This window comes from Mesoplodon mirus, assembly GCF_964341445.2.
Source record: "Mesoplodon mirus genome assembly, chromosome: 3".
Lineage (NCBI taxonomy): Eukaryota > Metazoa > Chordata > Mammalia > Artiodactyla > Ziphiidae > Mesoplodon > Mesoplodon mirus.
The window spans coordinates 120824470-120846319 of NC_138978.1; the positions used below are offsets into that span (position 1 = coordinate 120824470).

Sequence of the window (21850 nt, forward strand, 5' to 3'; positions counted from 1 at the left end):
GGTGAAGGGGCTGGGACCTGTCCTCTGACTGCTGCTGGGGACCCGGAGCTTTCCGGGTGCGCGGCCTCCTTGGACCGACGGGTCCCCAGCTCCGCCCGCGGGCGGCTCCCGCGTCCGAGGAGCTAAGAGAGCTATTAATTTCTCCGCGCAGAAATCGATGCTCTTGTCAGAACGGCGATCGATGCCAGCCCAGCCCAGCTTGGCCCTGCCCAGCCTGGGGGCCAGTGCCGGCTGGCTCGGGTCAATGGCTGATGCTGGGTCGCCAGGCGCCGCGCAGTGGGGGCTGCAGACTGCGCCCCCACCCACCCAACCTAGGCGGAGCTCACACCTTTGCGCGCGGGCTTCCAGTGCCACCCTGTGGCCTCTCCTGGAAATCGGCGTCTCGGCTCCCGGGGCTCCATTCTCCGGCTGTTTGGGGGCAACACCTTCCCTTTCTGTCTCTTCTGTTTTCCTTCCCCAGGTCTTGCGTTTGGTCATTTGGGGATACCTTCCCATTCCTTTCTAGGCTTTAGAGAGTGTTTCCCCTAATTTATCCCAAGTGACATGCACAGTCCCTCAGGCACGCGTCCCGTGCGGAGTGAGATCTGAGGCCGGGGGCTGGCTAGGATGACCTGGACGGCAAGCTTTCCCAAAGCTCAGTCATCTCCCCTCCCCCCTAAATATAGCTTCTTTAGGCTGGAAGAAATAATGTATCAACTTCCCAGTTCCCCTACTCCCAGCAGACACCTCCGAGGAGTTCTGCGGCTGCCCTTCCGCGTCTCCTGGAGCTGGGGGGATCTTGGGGGAGTAGGCTGCCAGGGTGGGGGCAGAGTTGGGGACTTAGAAGAGGAGGGGGAGGGGTTGGAGTCAGAGGGGGCGGAGCGAGGCCGGGCGGGGGCCGCTGGCTCCGCCCTTTCCTGGCGGCTGGGTCTTTAACACTGCCCAGCGCACATGTCGCGGGAAGCCAGGCAGCCGCCGCTGGAAGCGCACAGACGGCTGCCCGGCCGGGGCGAGGCGGGCGCCGCCGCGATGCTGCGAGGCGGACGGCGCGGGCAACTCGGCGGGCACTGCCGGGCTACGGGGCCGGGCAGCCTGCTGGCCTGGCTGATGCTGGCATCTGCGGGCGCTGCACCCTGCCCCGATGTCTGCTGCCCCCACGGCCCTTCGGGGCTGCGCTGCACCCGGCCTGGGGCCCTGGATAGCCTCCGCCACCTGCCAGGCGCCGAGAACCTGACGGAGCTGTGAGTGTCTGACGGGCGAGGGGGCGCAGGGACAGGCGGGTATAGCAGTGCCCCGTGGGCACGGGCTCGCCGCTTGCTTGCTGGATCAGGTGGGGCGGGCGCGGCGGGAGGCTGATACCGTGCAGCCCGCGGCTGTGCCTCGGCTTTCCTCCGCTGCCCTGGCAGCCTCCGCAGTTACTGCCTGGAAGTTGGGCTCAGGGCAGCTGCGGTGCCAGCTTCGAGGAGAGGAAAGGGGGCTCTCTGTGGACCAAATCTGAGAGAGCCCAGCCTTCTAGAAACCGCTTTCTAGAGCTCAGCCAGGAGTCCACCCTCTGCCCTATGCAGGGGGTGGTTATCTGCAGAGACATCCCCCCGCCCCCCCAGTTTGGCATCCTCACCATTTCCCCTTTCCAGGGAGAAATCAGCCCCCTCCCCCTTCCTTGTCATGACCAGGCAACACCAATTCTCTCTGGAATTGGGAATTGAACTGGAATAGGTGGGAGGCGCTGAGGAGCCATAGCTTGGTTGTTGAGCTCTCTTCTTCCCGCTTCCACCATCTCTTGTCCACACCACCTCTTTATTTGGATGTGGGAAATGAGAGCCCCACCTGGCTTCCCTCTCCCCACCCCATCTCCCTCACCACCCTTGTCTCCCTACTTTGGGCAGGGAGTCAGGGGCCTTGCTGAGAGACTCTCCTCCCTTCGGGACCGGAAACTAAGAGGAATCTCCAGCACTTGCAGTACTCTGACATCCTGCAGTAATTGGTTACAAAATACTCAAGTACTTTTTAGCAGTGGGTGAAACCTATGGGAGTATTCTGTACTTACTGGCCTAGAGGTACTCAAGTATCGCATGGTGGTGGCTGGAAAATACTTGAGTATTCTATGTGGCTGGCGGGGCCAGCAAGACTTCTAGAAGAAGAAAGGAAGTGCTAGAATATTCTCCTCCTGTGGCCTGGGGTTAGCGAATGGGCAAGGAACCCTGGCCTCATGTGTGACAGGCTGGAAGGTATCCGAGGCAGGGGCCATCGATGTCTGGAAGTGACTTGAGCAGCCTGCGATAATTTGCACTGAGTTACTTGAGTATCTTGTGGTAATTAACAGGAAGGTACTTGATCTCTCTCCCTAATGGCCCTAGGGAGATGAGGAGGCAAGATGGCCTTGTCTTGGTCTGGACCTAGGTTTCTGCATGATGGAAGGGGGCCTGAGGTCCAGACTGCCACCCCCAGTCCCGTCCATTCATCACTCTGGGCCTTCAAAGCAGGGCCCAGGCTCCTGAATGCTCCCCATCAGCGCTCTCTTTTTCTGATTCCCTTCCAAGCCCCTAGTAGGTCCAGCTGGGGGAGTGGGGGGTGGGAAGTGTGGACAGGTTGGGGCTGGGGGGGTGGGAGGCATGCAGGGTGGTGAGCTGAGCTGTCCCTCTGGGTGGGGTGGCAGTCTAACCCCTGCCTCCGCCTGCAAGGTCCCCTCCTCCTTCCTCACCCGGCAGAGCTAACGAGGAGATAATGGACTCGAATAGACAGATTGATTATGAATCCAAACGAATGAGGCAGCTTTGAGCACGCTGCCTGACAGTTTGCACACACCCAGCCACACTACGTTCTCACCCCCTCCCGGGGTCCCTATAGCTCTAGGTCCTTTGGGCAGGGGCTGGTGGGGGGTTGGCAGGACAGGGACCTACTCTCTCTCAGAGTCACTGGAGTTTTACTCCTGAGACCTCAGGGGACTGAGGACCTGATGCCTGGCTGTCCTGCAGGGGCCAAGTCTGGGAAGGGCTGGCGGGGAGGGGTCATTCAGGCTGGTCCTGGTTCCCACAATTGAGGAAAGTACATGGTAGAGGGGGAGAGTTCTGAGAACAGGCAGTGAGTCAGGGGCCCCTGTGTGTGGGGGAGGCAGGCCTGACGTGCCACTGCAGGGCAGCTGACTTCTCAGGAACTCCCTGGCATGCCAGATCCAGAAGCTGGACAGGGCCTGGGGCGTCAGAAATCCCCCACCCCTGCATGTCTGCTTTTACTTCTTTCTTTCTCTTCTTCCCATCTTGCTTTCTCTGGCTCTCTGTGCTCTCTGTCCCTCTGTCTCCCTTTTCTTATCTGTCTCTCTCCTTGTCTGTCTGTCTCTGTCTCGCTGCCAGTCTCCTCCTGTCAGTCCTTCCTCCTAGGTGTCCCTGTTTTGCTATCTCTTTGTTTTTCTGCATCCTGCTCCCCACCCTCCGCCTTCCCATTGCCCTCTCGCTGTGAAACACAGCCACTCGGTGCCTCTCCACTGTCCCCAACTCTGACTCCCTCCTCTCATTGCCCCTCTCCTCCTCCCTGGATCCCTCCTGGGGCAGGGAGGGGCTCAAGGGGTCCCTGACTGACAGCCTCTATGCCTGTCACTCGCTTTGCTGAAAGATGGGGGGGCGATGGAGGGGTTGCTTCTTGAATGTGGGGAGGGACCAGCTATGAGGGGGAGAAGGTGGGGTGTGTGCGTGTGTGTCTGTGCGTGTGCGCGTGCACAGCAGTATGGGTGAGCCCAGACGGTGGCCCCTGAGCGGTGTGTTTGGGAGCGCATATTTACATGGCCACAGGGCTTCCTTTGTGCTGGGTGGGGCAGTGGCAGGGATGAGCGTAGGCCCTTTGTGGAAGCGAGCGTTTCAGCGTGACCCCCTATTGTTGAGCGTGTGCAGGAGAGGCTCTGTGTTTAAAAGCAGAACGCCAAGCTGCAAATGGACTTGTGTGTGTTTATGAGTGTGAGTATGCCCACACATTCTCACATGTGTGTGTGTGTGCGCATGAGAGTTGTGCAGCTATGTTTGTCCCCATAGGAGAGCGTGAGCATGCACATGGGCACACCTGGGGGTTCACGCATGCATGTGTGGACGTGTGTGAGGAGATGTGTCTCTGTGCATATGTTTACACATCTGTGTGTGTGCATGCTTGAGTGTGTGAGAGTGTGCATGTGTGGTGGTGTGAAGATGCATGCATGGGACGGTATGGCTGTGTGAGGTAGTGGATCTCCATGCATATGAGGATGCATGTGTGTGGGCATGCCTGTGCATGTGTACGCGTGTAAACAGGTTTTTGTGTGACCGGGTGCATGTGTGCACACATGCATGTGATTGGGAGGGAGGGAGGTGGGTGGGTGTGGGAACTCGAGTGTGGGCCTGGGCCCCTGTGACTCCCATCCCCTCTCCCCACAGCTACATCGAGAACCAGCAGCATCTGTGGCAGCTGAAGCTCAGTGACCTGAGGGGCCTGGGGGAGCTGAGAAACCTGTGAGGGGCTCCACACAGGGCCTGGGGGACCAGAGGGTCAGGGAGGGCTCAAGGGGCCTGGGAGGGGCGTGGGAGGTCCTGAGAGGCTGAGGATGGAGGGGCTGGCTGCTCAGTGAGCTCAGTGGTCTCAGGGGTCCAGGGTGGCTGAGAAAGCTTTGAGGAGGGTGGGGAGGGGTCCAGGGCTCAGCACGGGGGACCGGAGGGCTGGCATGGGCAGAGAGTGTGACCCAGGGTGGCTACGACTCTTGGTGTTGATCCTGCTGCACCCTCCCCAGCACCATCGTGAAGAGTGGTCTCCGTTTCGTGGCGCCAGATGCCTTCCATTTCACTCCTCGTCTCCGTCGCCTGTGAGTGGCCAGGGCTGGGCAGAGGGGGGTGAGAAGACACCTAGGCTTGGGTGGCTAATAGGCTTGGCCCTCCCCAGGGAACTGTTCTGAGGAAGGCCCCAGCCTGGCCGGGGAAGTCATTCCACCCGTTCTCCTGGGGCCTTCTTCTCATCCACTTCAGGGATGGCGGTGCCCTCAGCTCCCACCCCTGCTAGCTGAAGGTCCTTCTTGCTGTCTCACTTCCATGCTTCATGCTACAGGGACACTTCTCATAGGTGCCTGCCTCAGTTTTATTCCCAGGGCTCAGATATACAGCAGTCCAAAGGGAGCAAGGATCGGGAACAGGGCCCTGGGTTCTGGCCGGGACTCTATCCCCCACCTGCTCCCTGGCCCCTGGGATAGCCTGGGAGCTGGGGGATCAGATCTGCCACTCAGGTGTACTCCCCTGGGAGTCACAGCCACCCCTTCCGTAGAGGAGGGGGAGGGGCAGGGGTGGGCAGGAGACACCTCCAAAGGAGAGACCCTTGGAGTCCCTGGCAGCCCCTCTGAGGGTAGGAGTTCAGCTCCTCCCCTCACCACTGGCAGGTGGAGAGATGGGAAGTGTGGTGGGAACCTGCCGTTCAGAGTTGTGCTGGGTACTCTAAACTCTCTGTGCGTCCGTGACTTAGCAACAATGACAGACAAAATGAGGTGATGTTACCCTCACTGACTGTGTACTAGGGCTTCAGTTAAAAATGCGTACTCAGTGACACCTCACGATACTTAGGTCAGTGGATCTTCACAATCAACCTGGTGAGAAAGGTAGTGTCATCTCAATTTTTTTTTTTTTTTTTTTTTTTGCGGTAGCGGGCCTCTCGCTGTTGTGGCCTCTCCCGCTGCGGAGCACAGGCTCCGGATGCTCAGGCTCGGCGGCCATGGCTCACGGGCCCAGCTGCTCCGCGGCATGTGGGATCTTCCCGGACCAGGGCACGAACCCGCATCCCCTGCATTGGCAGGCGGACTCTCAACCACTGCGCCACCAGGGAAGCCCTGTCATCTCCATTTTCTAGATGAGAATTCTGAGAATCAGACGTGTTCAGTTTCTGGGCTGAGGTCATGCAGGTGTAAGTGGCAGGACAGAGGCACACTCGGTTCTGTCTAGCGCTAAGGCGGGTAGTCTTGGGGATCCCCCTGTGGTGGCCACTCTCCATCTCAGCCTCCACAACCTGAAAGACAGCTAGGCAAGGGGAGGGGTCAGGGCAGGCCCCTCAGAGGCAGAGGGTCCCCGGAGTGGCAGCCTGGTGCAGGGCGCAGAGTCCTGGAGCTGGCCCCTCACCCAACTCCCTTTCTCCATCTCTACAGCTAGGGGGCTGGGGGCCTGGGGTCCCTTGCAGCCAACTTTCCTTAGTCCCTGAGGAGGGGAAAGAAGGAGGAGTAGGGAGGGAAGCCGGGGAAGGACTCTGAGATCCTCGGCACGGCGTCCGGCAGGCAGCAAGGGAGTGTGGAGGCCCCGTGCTCCCCCTCCTCCTCTGGCCCCGTCCTGGGCTCTGTGGGCAGGCAGCACAGATGGAGCCCCTGCCCCCAGCTGGGGCCTCAGCACTTTGCCAGCTGGGGCCAAGGCTTGGGGAGGGGCAGCGGCTGTTCCCTCAGACCACCCCGCCTCCCTGGGGTCTGGGGAGGGGGTTCAGTGCGGTTAACCCTTGTTGTCCCAGGGAGAAGAGCGGGACTCAGAGAGCCCAGCCGGTGCCCCCTCTCCAGTGACTCGCGGGCTAGTTGTAGTTGCTGGGGCTGGGGTTGGGGAAGCCAGATGTCAGCTTCCTCCTGGCTCCTCCCCTCCCTCACACTGGGTCGGAGCGAGGTCGCTCGCTCACAGGGTCTGTCTGCTCTGTCTCAACTCCCGCAGGGATCTGTCCTTCAATGCTCTGGAGTCTCTCTCCTGGAAAACCGTCCAGGGCCTCTCCCTACAGGAACTGTGAGTGTGGGGACTTCCAGGGGCAAGAGCAGCAAGTGTGTGTGTGTGTGTGTGTGTGTGCCCTCGGGCACTTGAACCTCTGTGTGAAGATATGTGTCGCTGTGTCTGTGTGGAACTTTGGGGGGGGGTGTTCTCTCTGGGGACCGTGTGTTTGGCTGTCCACATGCATGCTTGTGAACCCCCCCCATCGAAGCAGAAGCTTCAGGCCCACCCATTGACGTGTGATTGCCCTGGGCACATTTGGGGTGGGGGGTGGAGAGCTGGCCTGGACAACTGATTGTGTGTGTGCTTGGGGGGCTGGGGGCTGGCATGGTTCTCGGGGCCTGTGCACACGGGTACATCCGCCCACAGTGTTCATGGGATGGGTGGGACGGCAGTGGTCCATGTGTGTTTGGTGGGCGCCTAAGGCCTCTGGGTCACCCCAGAAGGCTGTGCCCTTCTCTCCTTGTCACCCTACTTGGAGCCCTCACCTGGCTTTTCACCCTGGGGAGCCCAGGTGAGGGAATTCCACGTAGCCCACAGCTGGCTGTCTTTGACTTTCGGCATTCTATTTCTTTCAGCAGTGTCTTGTGAGGGGGGTCCATGAGAGGAACTTCTCCCGTGTCCCCACTCCTTCACCTCTAGACAGTCCACCCTGCTGTCTAACTGCACTCCCTCTTGCTGTAGTACTTCCTTCACATCTGCCATTCCCCTGACTCTCTTGGTGTCCCCCACACCCACCAGAGTCCTGTCGGGGAACCCCCTGCACTGTACCTGTGCCCTGCTCTGGCTGCAGCGCTGGGAGGAGGAGGGGCTGGGCGGAGTGCGGGAACAGAAGCTACAGTGTCCCGGGCAGGGGCCCCTCGCCCTCATGTCCAACACCAGCTGCGGTATGTGCTGGAGGTGATGTGAGGGGCTGGGAAAGAGCACCGTGCTTGGGGAGAGGGCACTGGGCAGGGCTCAGGGGGTGAGCCCTGAAGAGGGACTGGGAAACGGGCATTGGCAAGAGCTGGGGGAAGCTGAAGGTTGGGGGGCAGGGGCAGGGTCTCTGAGGAGGGTGGGAGAAGGAGCACCACCCTTGGGCGGGGCTCGGAGGCTGCTCCCAGCTCTAACGCCCCTCGGGCATCCTGGGCCACCAGGTGTGCCCACGCTGAAGGTCCAGATGCCCAATGCCTCCGTGGACGTGGGGGACGACGTGTTGCTGCAGTGCCAGGTGGAGGGGCAGGGCCTGGAGCAGGCTGGCTGGATCCTCACGGAGCTGGAGGAGTCAGCCACGGTGATGGTGAGAAGCCCTCCACCGCCCGTGCCCCCATGGCCCCCTCCTGATTCGAGGCCTGCACAGAGCACAGGAGACAAAGACAGGGAAAGAGAGACAACAAATAAGAAGCACATAAAGGGTGAGGGATGGACAGAGATGGTTTAGACCCCTGGGACTAAGGCTTGTGTTGCTGGGCAGCCGCAGGCATGCACTTGCCCTCAGGCCAGGCCCTGGCCCAGCAAGGACCCCAGGCTCCACCGATCCGCCAAAACTTAGGTCCCCACTCTGAGATCACGGTGCTGGCCACAAGAGAGAGGGTCACAGAGCCCTCACATGTTGGAGCTGAGCAGGGGAACCCAACAGACCAACTCTCCCATCCACCTCCTTTCTAGATAAGGAAACTGAGAACCAGGGACAGGGTGCAATATTTGTGGTGCTGCACCCAGGCCAGTTCTTGGGGGCCTTTCGGTCATTTTCTGGAGATTCTGGAAGCAACATCCTCTTGAGTGTGTGATGAGCATATTAATAAAGAAGGCACAGGTCTGGTTCCAGCTCTCTCACTAATTAATTCTTGGAGTGACTTTTGGAAAAATCCCTCAGCCTGCCTGCATTTTGGTTTTCTTATCTGTCAGCTGAGGAGGTAGATATGATGGCCTTCTGATGTCCTGCCTGCCTCTGGGCACTCTCTGGCCTCTATATCTCTTATCCAGATTGGTCTTTGGGCATCTTCCCAGGTCTTGCCCTTTGTCCTCAGGCTGGCGACGGGCAGCTGAGAGTAGCTGTAGTTGACTCAGGAGGCCTCATGGACAAGGTCAGCAGGGGCTGACGTTGGACTGTGCCCACCCTGAAAGCTGGCCCCTCATGGATGGACACAGAGGGTCCAGTCCCTGGAAGGAGCTGGGTCAGTGAAAGCAGGGGTGTGGTGTTCAGTTTGGAGGCCCTCGCTTTGGGAGTGGAGTCAACCCCAGAATTGCTGGTGGCCCCTGGAACAATATTGAAGGAGGAACCACTGGACCCCTGAGCAGGGGGTCCAGACATGGTGGAGGGACCACAAGCCACTGAGTGGTTTCTCCTCTCCCAGAGATCAAATCCACTGAGAGTGAGTAATGGAAAAGGGGACAAGACAGAAGCAAGAGGCTGGGCATGACCATCTGTGGAGAGACCTTTGATAAGCTATCTGTTTTGGGAAGCTGCAGGTTTTTGCTTTTCTCTTTGGGAGCTTTACATGTTTGCTACCACTTCTGTTTTCTGGAGACTTCCTATAGAAAAGCCATAGCCTAACTGGGTTAAGTGGAGGGGAGGGGAGGCTGGTCCCCCTCAGGAGTGTGAAGGGTGGCAGAGCAGCTCAAAGGGAAGAGTTCATGGGACCCCATACCCCAGGGTGACTTGGAGGAGATGGGACAGCTGAGAGAATCTTAGGGCAGGGCTTCCCCTTGGGGTGGCTGGAACCCAGGCCTTGCATAAGAGGCTGCAGAGCTCTTCTGGAATCTTTGAACTCACATATTCCAGTGGAAGCCCAGAAAAACTTCACCTTTCGTGGTATTTATTCAAGGGATTCCACATTTACAAAATTTCCAGATAAATCAGATTTGTCCACTACTTCATCTATTTTCATCATTTTATGAAACTAGCTTTCTAAAATGTCAAAAGATCATTTTGTTTACCTCTTCAGCTTACAAAATAAGAAAATCTTGGTTTAGCAAGATTAAGAATTGTCTTAAGGCCATATAACGTCCATGGTGTCTTAGGAAGAGAATCTGAATCTGATTCAGTCTTTTGATGATGATTCAGAACCAAGTCACTTAGCTTCTCTCTAACTTCACTCTCTTTTTCCATCTGCCAAAGGTAGTCATCATGATTCTACCGTTGCTTCTAACTGCTGCCCTGTTACCAGCACCATCTCTTTGTTTCTGATCTTCCTTGGGCTGAGACTAAGTTTCTTAGAACTATGTGTAAAACAAGAATGAGTAGGTGGTGAGGTCCTAGCTGGTTTTCCAATTAGTTGTGCATATGTAGTACTTGGGATTTGTGACATCTATTTAGCTGTTTAGATGGGTGGTTTTATGGCTTGGGGTACTTTGTGCCTATTTTGAGGTTATTGGTTGTGTTCTAGATTTTTCAGATCATTAAACAAATGATCCAGGAGAATCTGCAAACAAGCTCTAAAGGAGGGCCATTCTCTGCTATATTCTCTCCCACACCTTTTTCCTTCCCCTCCCACCCAGCCTTTCTCCCTTTTCCATCTGGGCCAGAGGGGGTCCCCAAAGACATCAGCTCCAGCTGCCCTGCCTCCAATCCCAAGCTAGCTAAAGCTTTTCTTGATTTTCCCCTTTCTTCTCTGACCCAGCAATCTGGGAGTCTGCCGTCCTTGGGACTGACCCTGGCCAATGTCACCAGTGATCTCAATAGGAAGAACGTGACGTGCTGGGCGGAGAATGACGTGGGCCGGGCTGAAGTCTCCGTCCAGGTCAACGTCTCCTGTGAGTCCCAATGACTGCCCCTGTGCCCACCCCCATCCCTTCTTCCCTGAAAAGAGCATGTGAGCGTGGGGGGCTGCAGGAAAGGAGTGGGATGTGTGTGTCCACAGCTGCTCCCTCCCAGCTGTTTCCAGATTCCCATGAAAACCTGATCCTTTGAGGGAAGTCCTGGGGGCTCGTCAAGGCCAGAGGGATGGAGATAGATTTATTTTTGGCCCCTGCCCAAGTCTTGCTACCTGAAGCCCTCAACACCAGCTGCCTGCCCGTTCTCACTGCTCTGCTGTATTTCTTCATGTCCGTTCCTCCTTAGAACTTTTGCCCTACATCCTAGTTTTATTTTTTAAATTTTTAATTAATTAATTATTGATTGATTAATTAATTAATTAATGGCTGCATTGGGCCTTAGTTGCGGCACTCGGGATCTTTCATTGCGGTGGGCGGGCTCTTCATTGCAGCGTGCTGGCTTCTCTCTAGTTGTGGCCCGGGTTTAGTTGCCCCTCAGCATGCGGGGATCTTAGTTCCCCCATCAGGGATCGAACCTGTGACCTCTGCATTGGAAGGCGGATTCTTAACCACTGGACCACCAGGGAAGTCCCTACATCCTAGTTTTAAAAGAAGAAATTCCCCACCTAAGTTCCCTTTAGGCTTACTGCCTAACTTCCCTAGGTCTGCCACAAATTATTTAAAATCTTCTATGTTATATAAATTTTTCTTCTTGTGAAACATAACATACATAGATATGTACATAAAACGTATACACCTTAAACAGTAATTATTCTTACCAGCAGTTCAGAAGAGACTCTCTTCCTCTCCCCATTCAGAACCCCATCCTTCTCCTCCACCCCATCCTGACTTTTATGATAATCATTTCCTTGCTTTAAAAAATAATTTTAGGGCTTCCCTGGTGGCACAGTGGTTGGGAGTCTGCCTGCCGATGCAGGGGACACGGGTTCATGCCCCGGTCCAGGAGGATCCCATGTGCCGCGGAGCGGCTGGGCCTGTGGGCCGTGGCTGCTGGGCCTGCGCGTCCGGAGCCTGTGCTCCGCGACGGGAGAGGCCACAGCAGTGAGAGGCCCACGTACTGCAAAAAAAAAAAAAAAATAATAATAATAATTTTACACACGTATGCTTCTCTATCAATATGGTTGAGTTTTGTCTGTTCTTGTACATTGTATAAATGGAATCATACCTCGTATTATTTTGTGTCTAGTTTCTTCTGCTCAACATTTTTTTTTAAAGATTTATTATTTATTTTATTTATTTTGGCTGCGTCGGGTCTTAGTTGCGGGATCTTAACAGGATCTTTGTTGAGGTATGAGGGATCTTTCGTTGACGTGCGTGGGTTTTCTGTTTCTAGTTGTGGCACGCAGGCTCCAGAGTGCCTGGGCTCTGTAGTTTGTGGCACGTGGGCTCTCTTGTTGACGTACGCTCAGTAGTTGTGGTGCATGGGCTTAGTTGCCCTGCAGCATATGGAATCTTAGCTCCCTGAGCAGGGATTGAACCTGCGTCGCCTGCATTGTAAGGCAGATTCTTTACCACTGGCCCACCAGGGAAGTCCCTCAACATTATTTTTGTAAGATTCGTCCACGTTAATGGGAGTAACTATTAGTTCATTCAGTTCACTGCTGAGTAGTATTCCATTGCATGAGTGCTGGCTGGAATTCCAGTATCAGTTGTGAGTGTGTATGTAGGTATATATATATTTTCTATTATTGAGGGGCTTTTGCTTCTTTCAGGTTGGGTCTATTTCAAACCCATAACTTTTTTCAAAAGGTTTTAAACTGTATATATATATATTTTTTAATATATATTTGTTTGATGTTTAGGCCCCCTTCCTGATCTTTTTAGGCTTGATTACACTTAATTTTTCTAGATCCCTCATCCAAAAGACTCCATGTCTAATTTCCATAAGCCGGTACCCTACTTCTCTAGGACTGTTACTTATTTTCTTTAAAGCCACCACTTAAGCTGTTTAAGCTTGAGTTTTATATGCCTGCTGCCTGATTTATTTCAGATTTACTGTCAGCTTTCTTCAAAACGTCTCTCCTTATGAATCTCTTGGGGCCTGCTGACCAGTTTCTCTTAGGCCTACCCCCTGATTTCCAGCTATACACTCCCACCCCCGCCTAGGATTGGTCAGGTCTGTAGCTGCTTCCAGACTCTCTGTGCCCCCCGCTCTGGCCCACAGTCCCCGCCAGTGTGCACCTGCAGCCAGCCCTGGAGCAGCATCACTGGTGCATCCCCTTCTCAGTGGACGGGCAGCCCACGCCCTCTCTGCGCTGGCTCTTCAATGGCTCTGTGCTCAACGAGACCAGCTTCATCTTCACCGAGTTCCTGGAGCTGGCAGCCAATGAGACCGTGCGACACGGCTGCCTGCGCCTCAACCAGCCCACCCACGTCAACAATGGCAACTACACGCTGCTGGCTACCAACCCCTTGGGCCAGGCCGCCGCCTCCGTCATGGCCGCCTTCATGGACAACCCTTTCGAGTTCAACCCTGAGGACCCCATCCCCGGTGTGAGGGCCACCCTGAACCCTGCCCCCTCTCCCTGGGTTCCACCTGGGTACAGATCCAGGTGTCCAGGGATGCCTGGCCCACTTCCTGCTGTGATCCTGACCTCAGAAGTTGGGGTGCCTGGTCTTGGACAGAAAGGAGCCTGGGGTTCTGGTGTCCAGCTCTGTGCTGTCCTCCTTTGCCCCTGCCTCCCCCAAACTCCAGGAGTCCTGAACCCCTGAGCTCTTCCATTCACTTGGGCTGGCTGAAGAGAGAGCCACGCACCAGGGCATCCCTGGCCCAGCTGGAAAAGGGCCAAGTGCATCTTCTCCCTTGAGGTCCAGCAGCTCCACCTCCCCATCCCAGCCCCACCCAAGAAGGGATGAGTCCCAGAGGGGGAAGGGGACGCACTGCTCTTTTCCCCATCTGATTGCTTTCTCTCCTCCCTCCTGCTGCAGTCTCCTTCTCGCCAGTGGGTGAGTAGCCCAGGCTGGAGGGCAGGTTCTGTCTGGTCCCTGGAGCTGCGGCTGGGGCAGGGGGTACAGTTAACCTGATCCTTAGGGGGTCAGCTGGGGCCAGGGTGGGGAGTCGGTAGAGGAGACAGTGTGTGCCAAAGCCTATCCTTCCTGCCCTGTGTCCCCATAGACAGCAACAGCACATCCGGAGACCCAGTGGAGAAGGATGAAACACCTTTTGGGGTGAGCGTGGGAAGTGGAAGCTTGTCCAGGACTTTAGGATCAGGAGGCCGGGCTAGAGGCTCATCTGCATGTCATTTCTGGTCAGAGCACAGAGATCAGTAGAATCTGGCCTGAGCTTAATCAGCCTCCTTCACAGCCGTGACTTGGGGGCCCCAGGGGAGGAGGAGGAAGGTCTGGGGGCCTGGCTCTGGGCATCTATGCAGGATGGAGAAACAGTTTGCTATGGGGGAGCTCTGAGAGTGCAGACAACCCCCAAATCTGACCACCCCACACCCTCAGGTCTCCATGGCCGTGGGTCTGGCTGTTTTTGCCTGCCTCTTCCTTTCTACGACATTTCTTGTGCTCAACAAATGTGGACGGAGGAACAAGTTTGGGATCAACCGTGAGTTGGGGAGCTGCAGAATGGCTGTCTGTCAGTCTGTCCATCTGGCTTTGTTTTCTGCTGGGTCTTCCCCACTCTGTCCACTGTGTGAGGGCCTGTGCACACGTGGAGTTCTACAGAGTGTGTGTTTGGGGTATACGAGGACTGGCTATGGGGCTTGTGAATATGAGTGTGTCGGTGCTGGAGCTGGGGTAGTTTCAGAGGTAGCATCTGCTAATTGGTGGCTGGATTGTAGTCAAACACTAAGTGGGTCTGGGAGGTCTGGGCTCTGCGGGGGGGCAGTGGGGGGTTCTCTGGTGGCCCATGGGGCCTGGGGTTGGACAGGAGCCAGACAGAGAATGGCCTTAGTGCCTCCCCTTCCTCCTGCCTGCTGTCTTGCTTCCTAGCTCTTCTGTTCCTCCCGTGCAAGTTATGACACCCGCAGCCTGACAGGAGCTAGAGTGTGTGCCTGGGCTGTGACCCTTCCATGTGACTGTGTCTCCTCCCCAGGCCCCACCGTGCTGGCTCCAGAGGATGGACTGGCCATGTCCCTGCATTTCATGACATTGGGTGGCAGCTCCTTGTCTCCCAGCGAGGGCAAAAGCTCTGGGCTCCAAGGCCACATCATTGAGAACCCACAGTACTTCAGTGATGCCTGTGAGGGGCTGGGTCAAGGGTGCGGGCGAGCCTGTGTGTGTGTGTGTGTTTGTACGTGTGTGTGTGCATGTGTAGGAGCCCCTGTGTGTCATTGCCTTTGCCCACCCCAGGCCTGAACAAGCCTTCCCTCCCACCCCGCTGCCACCCATGTCCACATCATGTCATGGGGCTTGGTGAAGGTGTGAAGGCTCACTTTCAGTGTCCATCCTTCCCTTTGCCTGGCACACCCTGTGCAGAGCACAGCCCTGCTGGACAGTCCTGTCCTTGGCCCTGTCCCATCCTTCCCAAGACTGGGGCTCTTGTCTGACCCTGCAAGCCCCCCCACAGGTGTTCGTCACATCAAGCGCAGAGATATTGTGCTCAAGTGGGAGCTGGGCGAGGGCGCCTTTGGGAAGGTCTTCCTAGCTGAGTGCCACAACCTGCTGCCTGAGCAGGACAAGATGCTAGTGGCCGTCAAGGTAAGACCTTGGCCATGTGATATTGCCGGCCCGGGCCCCCCCCCCAGAGCACCATCATTCCAGGATGGGGTGCTCAGGCTGCTGGGTGGGAGGCTGAGGTCTGGCATGGTTCATGACTTGGGGGTGGATGGGTCACCTTGGACGTGGGGAGGTCAAGGCTGGGCCCTCACCCAGGCCTGTCCCTGCCCCTGCCATCCAGGCGCTGAAGGAGGTGTCTGAGAGCGCCCGGCAGGACTTCCAGCGGGAGGCCGAGCTGCTCACCATGCTGCAGCACCAGCACATCGTGCGCTTCTTTGGCGTCTGCACCGAGGGCCGCCCGCTGCTCATGGTCTTTGAGTACATGAGGCACGGTGACCTCAACCGCTTCCTCCGGTATGAGGGCCTGGCCCTGGCGCTGGCCCCTGGCCCGTCGTCCCTTCCCTACAAGCACATCCCTGCTTGTCTGCTGAACTGCCGGGGGTGGGACACCAAGAAGGAGCAGGAAGGCCCTGTCCGCAAGGCAGATGTGAGGCAAATGTGTGAATGTGAGGAGACTCCATGCGGAGGACAGAGCGGCAATGTCAGGGAGGTTGCCTTAGCAGAAGTCACGAGCTGAATCTTCAGGATGGGTGGGCTTTGCAGAGAGTGTGTGCACTTGCGTGTGGCACACAGAAGCCAGGCCTGTAGGAGGTGGCCGTTTTGATAACTACGATAACAGCAATAACAGACATTTATCAGGCACTTTCCACGCTCCAGGCACTATGCTCTATATTTTATAATTCATTCTAATTATGACTGTCTGTGCTTATACATATATGTCTGTATAATAATATAAATGTATATTGATTTTTCATAGTCTCCTAGCATATATGGCAATTTATACTTGAAGAAAGTTACCAAAAATTCATTTCTTTGGCTTTGGACACAACAACTCTGATATGTTAACTAATTTGTACTGATAATTTTAATAACTTCAAGAAATGTACCCATTTCTCAGATGAGGCTTAGAGAGGTTAAGTGACTTGCTCAAGGGCACACAGGTAACAAATGGTCCAGGGAGATGTGACCCCAGGCGGAGCCCTGCTCTCAACCCCTGACTGTGATGGTCACTTATTCCCTTCGTCGAGTCCTCCTCTGATGAGGTGGACCCCCTGTGAGGTTGGGGCAGTGTGAAGGCAGGGAAAGGGCCAGGGTTTGGAATCAACTGTGACTTATTATCTGAGACTACTTTGCCAAGTAGATTTCCTCTCTGGCCTCAGTTTCCCTACCAGTAAGAGGGACAACGGGGGACTGTGGTTCTGGATGAGTGTGTTTGTACAGCTGATGGTAGTGATTTGGTCTCCAAACATTCCTTTGGGAGTGACAGGTCATTCATGTAGCCAGGTCGCAAAATTCAGCTGGGAGAGACCCCAGAGTATGAGCTTATCTTGAGCATGGGGAGGAGCCTGTGGAGGATGTGGAGCGGGAAGGAGGTGAGGGCAGACCTGAGGTTAAATGTGGAGGTGAATTGGCTCAGAGGAACCCAAGTCAAGAGGAGGCCAAAGAGGAGCCCTTCCCCTTACTCACCAGATGCGGTGTGGGCTCTGTGCTAGGGACCGGATGCAAGCCAGGATCCATCTGGGGTCCAGGATGGAAGAAAAGCAGCTTTATATAGTGGACAGAGCACGGGGAAACCAAAGGAGGGAAACATGAAATCTCCTAGATGAGTCTGGAAGACTTCCCCTAGGAGGGGCCTATTTCTATTTCTCCTCGCCTCTGGGCCTCTACCTCTGCCTGGTACACTGGGTCTCCTTCCCAGCCCCTTCACCCACCCCTGTCCCCGACCCCTTCAAGTGGCTTACCCACCTCCCTTCCCAAGGGCTTGAGTATCAGTTTAGATGTCTCTTCTTCCAGGAAGCCTTCCCTGACTTCTTCCATCCCTACCCTGAGTGCCCATCAGGTGCCCCCCACACTGCACTGCTGTAACCTGTTTATCTGCATCCTACCCTCCACTGTAGCTCTGGTGCTTGGCACATTGGAGATGTTACCTGGAATAAGTGAAGAAATAAATTGTTGAGGAGAAAGTTGGCCAGTAGGAAAGGGCAGTACTGACAAAACCATCAGCTCAGACAGCTTCAGAAGAAGGAACATTTGGAGAATGGAGATGAATGATCAGGGACTGGTCTAGAGGGATGGCTGTGGGGAGGAGGAGGGCATCCTGGAAACCTTTGGAAGGAAGGCTGGATACCGAGGGCAAAGGTGAGAGAGGCAGGAATCAAGGACTACCAGATTTCAGGCTCACAGCCTGGGTGGGGGATGTTCCCTTCATTGAGGCAGGGGCAGGCCTGGGGGACGATGCTGAGCATCTTCGCAAGAGCTGAGTCGGAGGTGTACCCGGGCAAGAGATGTAGGGGCCAGTGGGCAGCTCCAGTGGGCTTGGAGTTCAAGGGGGCTGCCTGAGAAGAAGGCATTAATGTGGAAAGTGTGGGCACCAGTGGAAGCTCTAGAGGTGGGGCACACCAGCCGGCCCCCATCCCGGTCCCTCCAGACAGCTGCCTCCCCTGTTCTTTCCTTCCTCCATTCCCTGAGTCCCTTCCCCGACCCCCCAACCCCCAGCTCCCTGGGCTCCCTTCTCTCAGGCTCCTGGGGGTTCTCTCCTCCCAGCCTATCCTTCTCCCTCACTCTTTCTCGAAGGTCCCACGGGCCTGATGCCAAGCTGTTGGCTGGCGGGGAGGACGTGGCTCCAGGGCCTCTGGGCCTGGGGCAGCTGCTGGCCGTGGCTAGCCAGGTTGCCGCGGGGATGGTGTATCTGGCGGGTCTGCACTTCGTGCATCGGGACCTGGCCACGCGCAACTGTCTGGTGGGTCAGGGACTAGTGGTCAAGATCGGCGATTTCGGCATGAGCAGGGATATCTACAGCACCGACTATTACCGCGTAAGTCTTTCACCCCGACCCCTCCCACAGCATCCAAACTGTAGACACGCTAATGCCGAGTCCCCCTCTGGTGCCTGCCCTTGCTGGGCATGCCTTCCTCTTCCTCAGGCAGTGTGGTGTCTGAGACTCTCTAGCTCTGATTTTTAACCCTCCTCCTACCCCCTCGGCCCCCAGTGGAGGAGGGTCTGTCTCCACTATCACGGAGGGAAACGGCACCATCGGTTTTTCCCTTTTAGCCCTGGGCGGGTGAGCCACTTCTATTTATTTTTAATGACGGGACTGGGGGCGGGTCCGCGTCAGGAGAGGCCGTCCGCGGAGGGCGCCCGCAGGAAATGACGCAGCGCCCGCACGCCGGCAGGTGGGAGGCCGCACCATGCTGCCTATCCGCTGGATGCCACCTGAGAGCATCCTCTACCGCAAGTTCACCACCGAGAGCGACGTGTGGAGCTTCGGCGTGGTGCTCTGGGAGATCTTCACCTATGGCAAGCAACCCTGGTACCAGCTCTCCAACACAGAGGTCAGCCCCGCTCCATGGGTCATTCCCTGCCGGCCACCCTTTCCCCGCTCCTTCGGGTCGCTTTTTCAGGAAATTCTGTCCCCTTCTGCCCCTCATCCCACTGCCGGCAGGCCGGGCACCCATCCAGCACGACACTGCTAACACTGCTCTCTCCACCCCAACCCTGTTCTTTTCTCACATTCTTCCTTCTCCTATTCTAACTGGCTCCTGGGGGAACCTCAAAGCACTTATAAATGGAGCCCAGACCTCCATCCCTAGCTGCATTTTATAGACCTAGTAGGCATCATCAGGGTGAAAGGGAGAGGCATGGAAAGAGGAACACAGCACGAGAGGGCCTGATGCTGCAGCAGGAAAGCTGGAGGTTAGACTGTGAGAAGGACGGTCCTACACCTCCCCTTGCGCTCCTGGCTGGACACAGGTGTTCCCTCTCCCAGAGCAGCTCCCCCCACCCCCTCCTTGGCTCGCAGCTGTCAGTTTCCATTTCTCCTCCTAATGCAGTCTGCTCCCTGAAGGCTGGTGGCGTGGGAGAGAGGGTTATAGATTTTAATTTTCTCAAGCAGTGAGAGAAGGAATGGAATTGGTGCCGCCCATAACCCAAGCCCTCTAATGGTGAGGGAGGGAAGAAGGGGGGAAGAGACTCCAGGCCCTTCAAGCATCTCCCTGCCACAGTCTCTCCTTCTTTGGATCCCTTAGCTGCTCTTGCAGTCCTTCCTGTAGTTTAACTTTGATCTTTCCTGCTGCAGTTTTCTTTTAAGAGCAGCTAGGTCCCCACAGAGTGGCACCTACAGAAGAGAAAAAAAGTGGGGTTGCCCTCCACCTTAAAATGCAAGCCAGCCACTTTTCAAGGCCTTTACCTGCAACCCTGCTCTGTTTTCTTTTTGCCCTCTGGAGCCGAGAGATGGAGAACCCTTCCCTTCATCCATGCAGCCCTCAACACTAAACTGATGGATTTGGCAAATGCCTTGGCCCCTCCCCTTCCTTAGCCCACCTGGCAAGTCTTCCTAGGGTCTGATTCCAGCCCTTCGGGATACAATTCTACCCCAGCCCAACCCTCCCAGGGTCTCTCTAACTTTAATCCTTCCACTGCTCAGTGTCAGAGTAGAAAGGAATCTCGGGATTCACTGCATCCTTTCAGATTATCACGAGGCCCAGACATATCGTATGACCTGCCTTGGGAGCTTCAATGAGGCAGAGGCAGTGCTGGGTCTGGCCTCACTCTCCTGCCCCCAGCCCAGTGTGCCCTCTTCTCTCTCCCTCTGGTGGCCCCAGGCGATCGAGTGCATCACGCAGGGACGTGAGCTGGAGCGGCCGCGTGCCTGCCCACCGGAGGTCTACGCCATTATGCGAGGCTGCTGGCAGCGGGAGCCCCAACAACGCCACAGCATCAAGGATGTGCACACCCGGCTGCAAGCCCTTGCCCAGGCGCCTCCTGTCTACCTGGATGTCTTGGGCTAGGAGGCTGGCCCAGGGGCTGGGGCTGGGTAGCCGGAATACTGCAGCCTGCCCTCAGCGACCCCCATGGCTCCCAGCAGCCCCAGGGTGATCTCAAAGCATCTAACTCACCCTCAGCATGCGGGAGGGGACAGGTGGGGTCTGAGAGCGGAGGATGTTCCTGCTTCTCTAGGCAGGGTTCCACCATAGCAATTATATTTATTATCCCTTGGCTGTGTCTCTTGCCAATTCTTGGGATGATGTCGTTCTGGGAGGGGGTTATTGGGACTCAGGTAGGGGGATGACTCTCTGGGACCCTCCCCCTCTCTGCTTAACCTCAGCCACCTACCCCTGCTGCATGCAGCTGTCACCTCCACCTCGTAGTTGTGGTTTGCCTCCCAGTCCCATGGTCATCCTGTCCGCCTGGTGGTGAGGCAGCCTCAGGTCAAGCCTCCCGGACCTTCAGACCCTAATTGCCTATCTCTGTATTTCATTCAGGAAGGCTGCAGTAGGAGGGATTGAAGGTAGATGTGGAGGTGGACAGGATGGAAGCATTGGTGGGGTGAGTGTTCCTTGTATTGGTGTGCCCAGAACAGAGCAAGCACACAATACAACAAAAGGTTGAGAAAGAAAAGGGGACGGCTTGCGTATGTGGGCGCATGTATGCATGAGAGCGCACGTGCGCGTGCATGCACACGTGTGTGTGTGTGTGTGTTTGTGTACATGTGGCAGGTACAGGCAAGGAGTAGGATAAAGGAATGGTTGAGGGAAGCAGGACCCCTTGTTCCTTCCCCTCTGTCACTCTTCTTGGCTCTAAGTTCTTTGAGATCCATACCTGGAGGCCAGGAATTGAGCAAGGTGGCTATTTCCTAAGGACCAAGCCATCTCCCCATTCCATTCTGCCCGAGGGAGGAGGTAAGCTCTCCCTTCCCCTCTGTCCCTTGGAACACCACTGGCCCGAGGCCACCACTGGCCCGAGGCTTCTGTCAGCTCCGAGGCTGGGTGAGGTCCCCCATCCCAGAACCTGGGCCCTGCCCCCATCTTCCTCACCCTGGAGCCAGGGAGGAGCAATTTCCTCCCACCCTCAGCCCCATCACTTCCAATCACCTGCCCAGCTCCTGCAATAACCCACGCTCCCCATGGCTCCTCAGGGCTAATGGCGTGGCTGTCTCATGTCCCTGGGTGCCCAGCTCTCCCCACCCGGTGATTCAATCTGGGTCTTATCACCCCTAGGCCTAGCCCGATGGTGTCTGCCTCTTGTCCAGGCTGGTTAGTGCTAATGGAGGTCTGATCTAGGGCTGCGGGCTGATTGATGCGGGGGTCTGGTCCTTGAGGGCCAAGTTCAAAGGCCCTCCTCTCATGCCCTGGGCTGAGTGGGGCTGATGCTGCGCCACCCCCGGGAGGGAGGGCTTCAGCAGAAGTGATTGGGAGGAGAGGAGGTTGGAACGTGCTGGGAGAGGTAGGGTCAGGGGATCAAATCCAATAGGTGAACCCAGAGACAGTGCAAAGAGAGAGACAATGCAGACACAGAGAGGGACAGGACCTAAAGATGTGGAGACAGGCTGAGAGACTGTCGAGAGGGTGCAAACAGAGAAGGAGAAAGAGACACACAGACGGACGGACACAGATGAAGAGAGAGAGGTGCAGATGAGTGACGTAAACAGACACAGGTGGGACAAGCAGCTGAATCAGAGTGTCCTGCAGAATAGCATGGCCTCCTTGGAGGGTACCTTCTATCTCACCCACACTCCCATCCTCCCCACCTCCTCAGGCCCCTTGAGCCTGTCTTCAGGGCCGAGGAGGGAAGTGGTACACACTTCCAGCCTTGGAGACTCTGTGGGTAGAGGCGTAGGGGGCCTGGGGTTTGGCCTACATTGTGCATCACTGAAGCAGAGGGGA

The 21850-nt window shown here is 56.3% G+C and overlaps 1 protein-coding gene across 2 annotated transcripts; it reads left to right on the forward strand.

Annotated features, from left to right (window-relative positions):
- Positions 1-993: 993 nt before the first annotated feature.
- NTRK1 (neurotrophic receptor tyrosine kinase 1) lies at positions 994-19975 on the forward strand (the record flags this gene model as incomplete). Of its 2 annotated transcripts, XM_082615235.1 has the most annotated exons (17): positions 994-1220; positions 4377-4451; positions 4727-4798; positions 6660-6728; positions 7452-7597; positions 7847-7989; positions 10313-10445; positions 12631-12957; positions 13395-13412; positions 13582-13634; positions 13914-14016; positions 14506-14652; positions 14980-15110; positions 15310-15482; positions 17763-18003; positions 18362-18520; positions 19790-19975. In XM_082615235.1, the coding sequence occupies 17 exons, from the start codon at positions 1009-1011 to the stop codon at positions 19973-19975; spliced, it is 2388 nt and encodes a 795-aa protein (XP_082471361.1). The 2 variants fall into 2 exon arrangements, with proteins under 2 accessions (XP_082471361.1, XP_082471362.1); XM_082615236.1 differs by lacking the exon at positions 13395-13412 and having other exon boundaries at positions 1009-1220.
- Positions 19976-21850: the final 1875 nt, after the last annotated feature.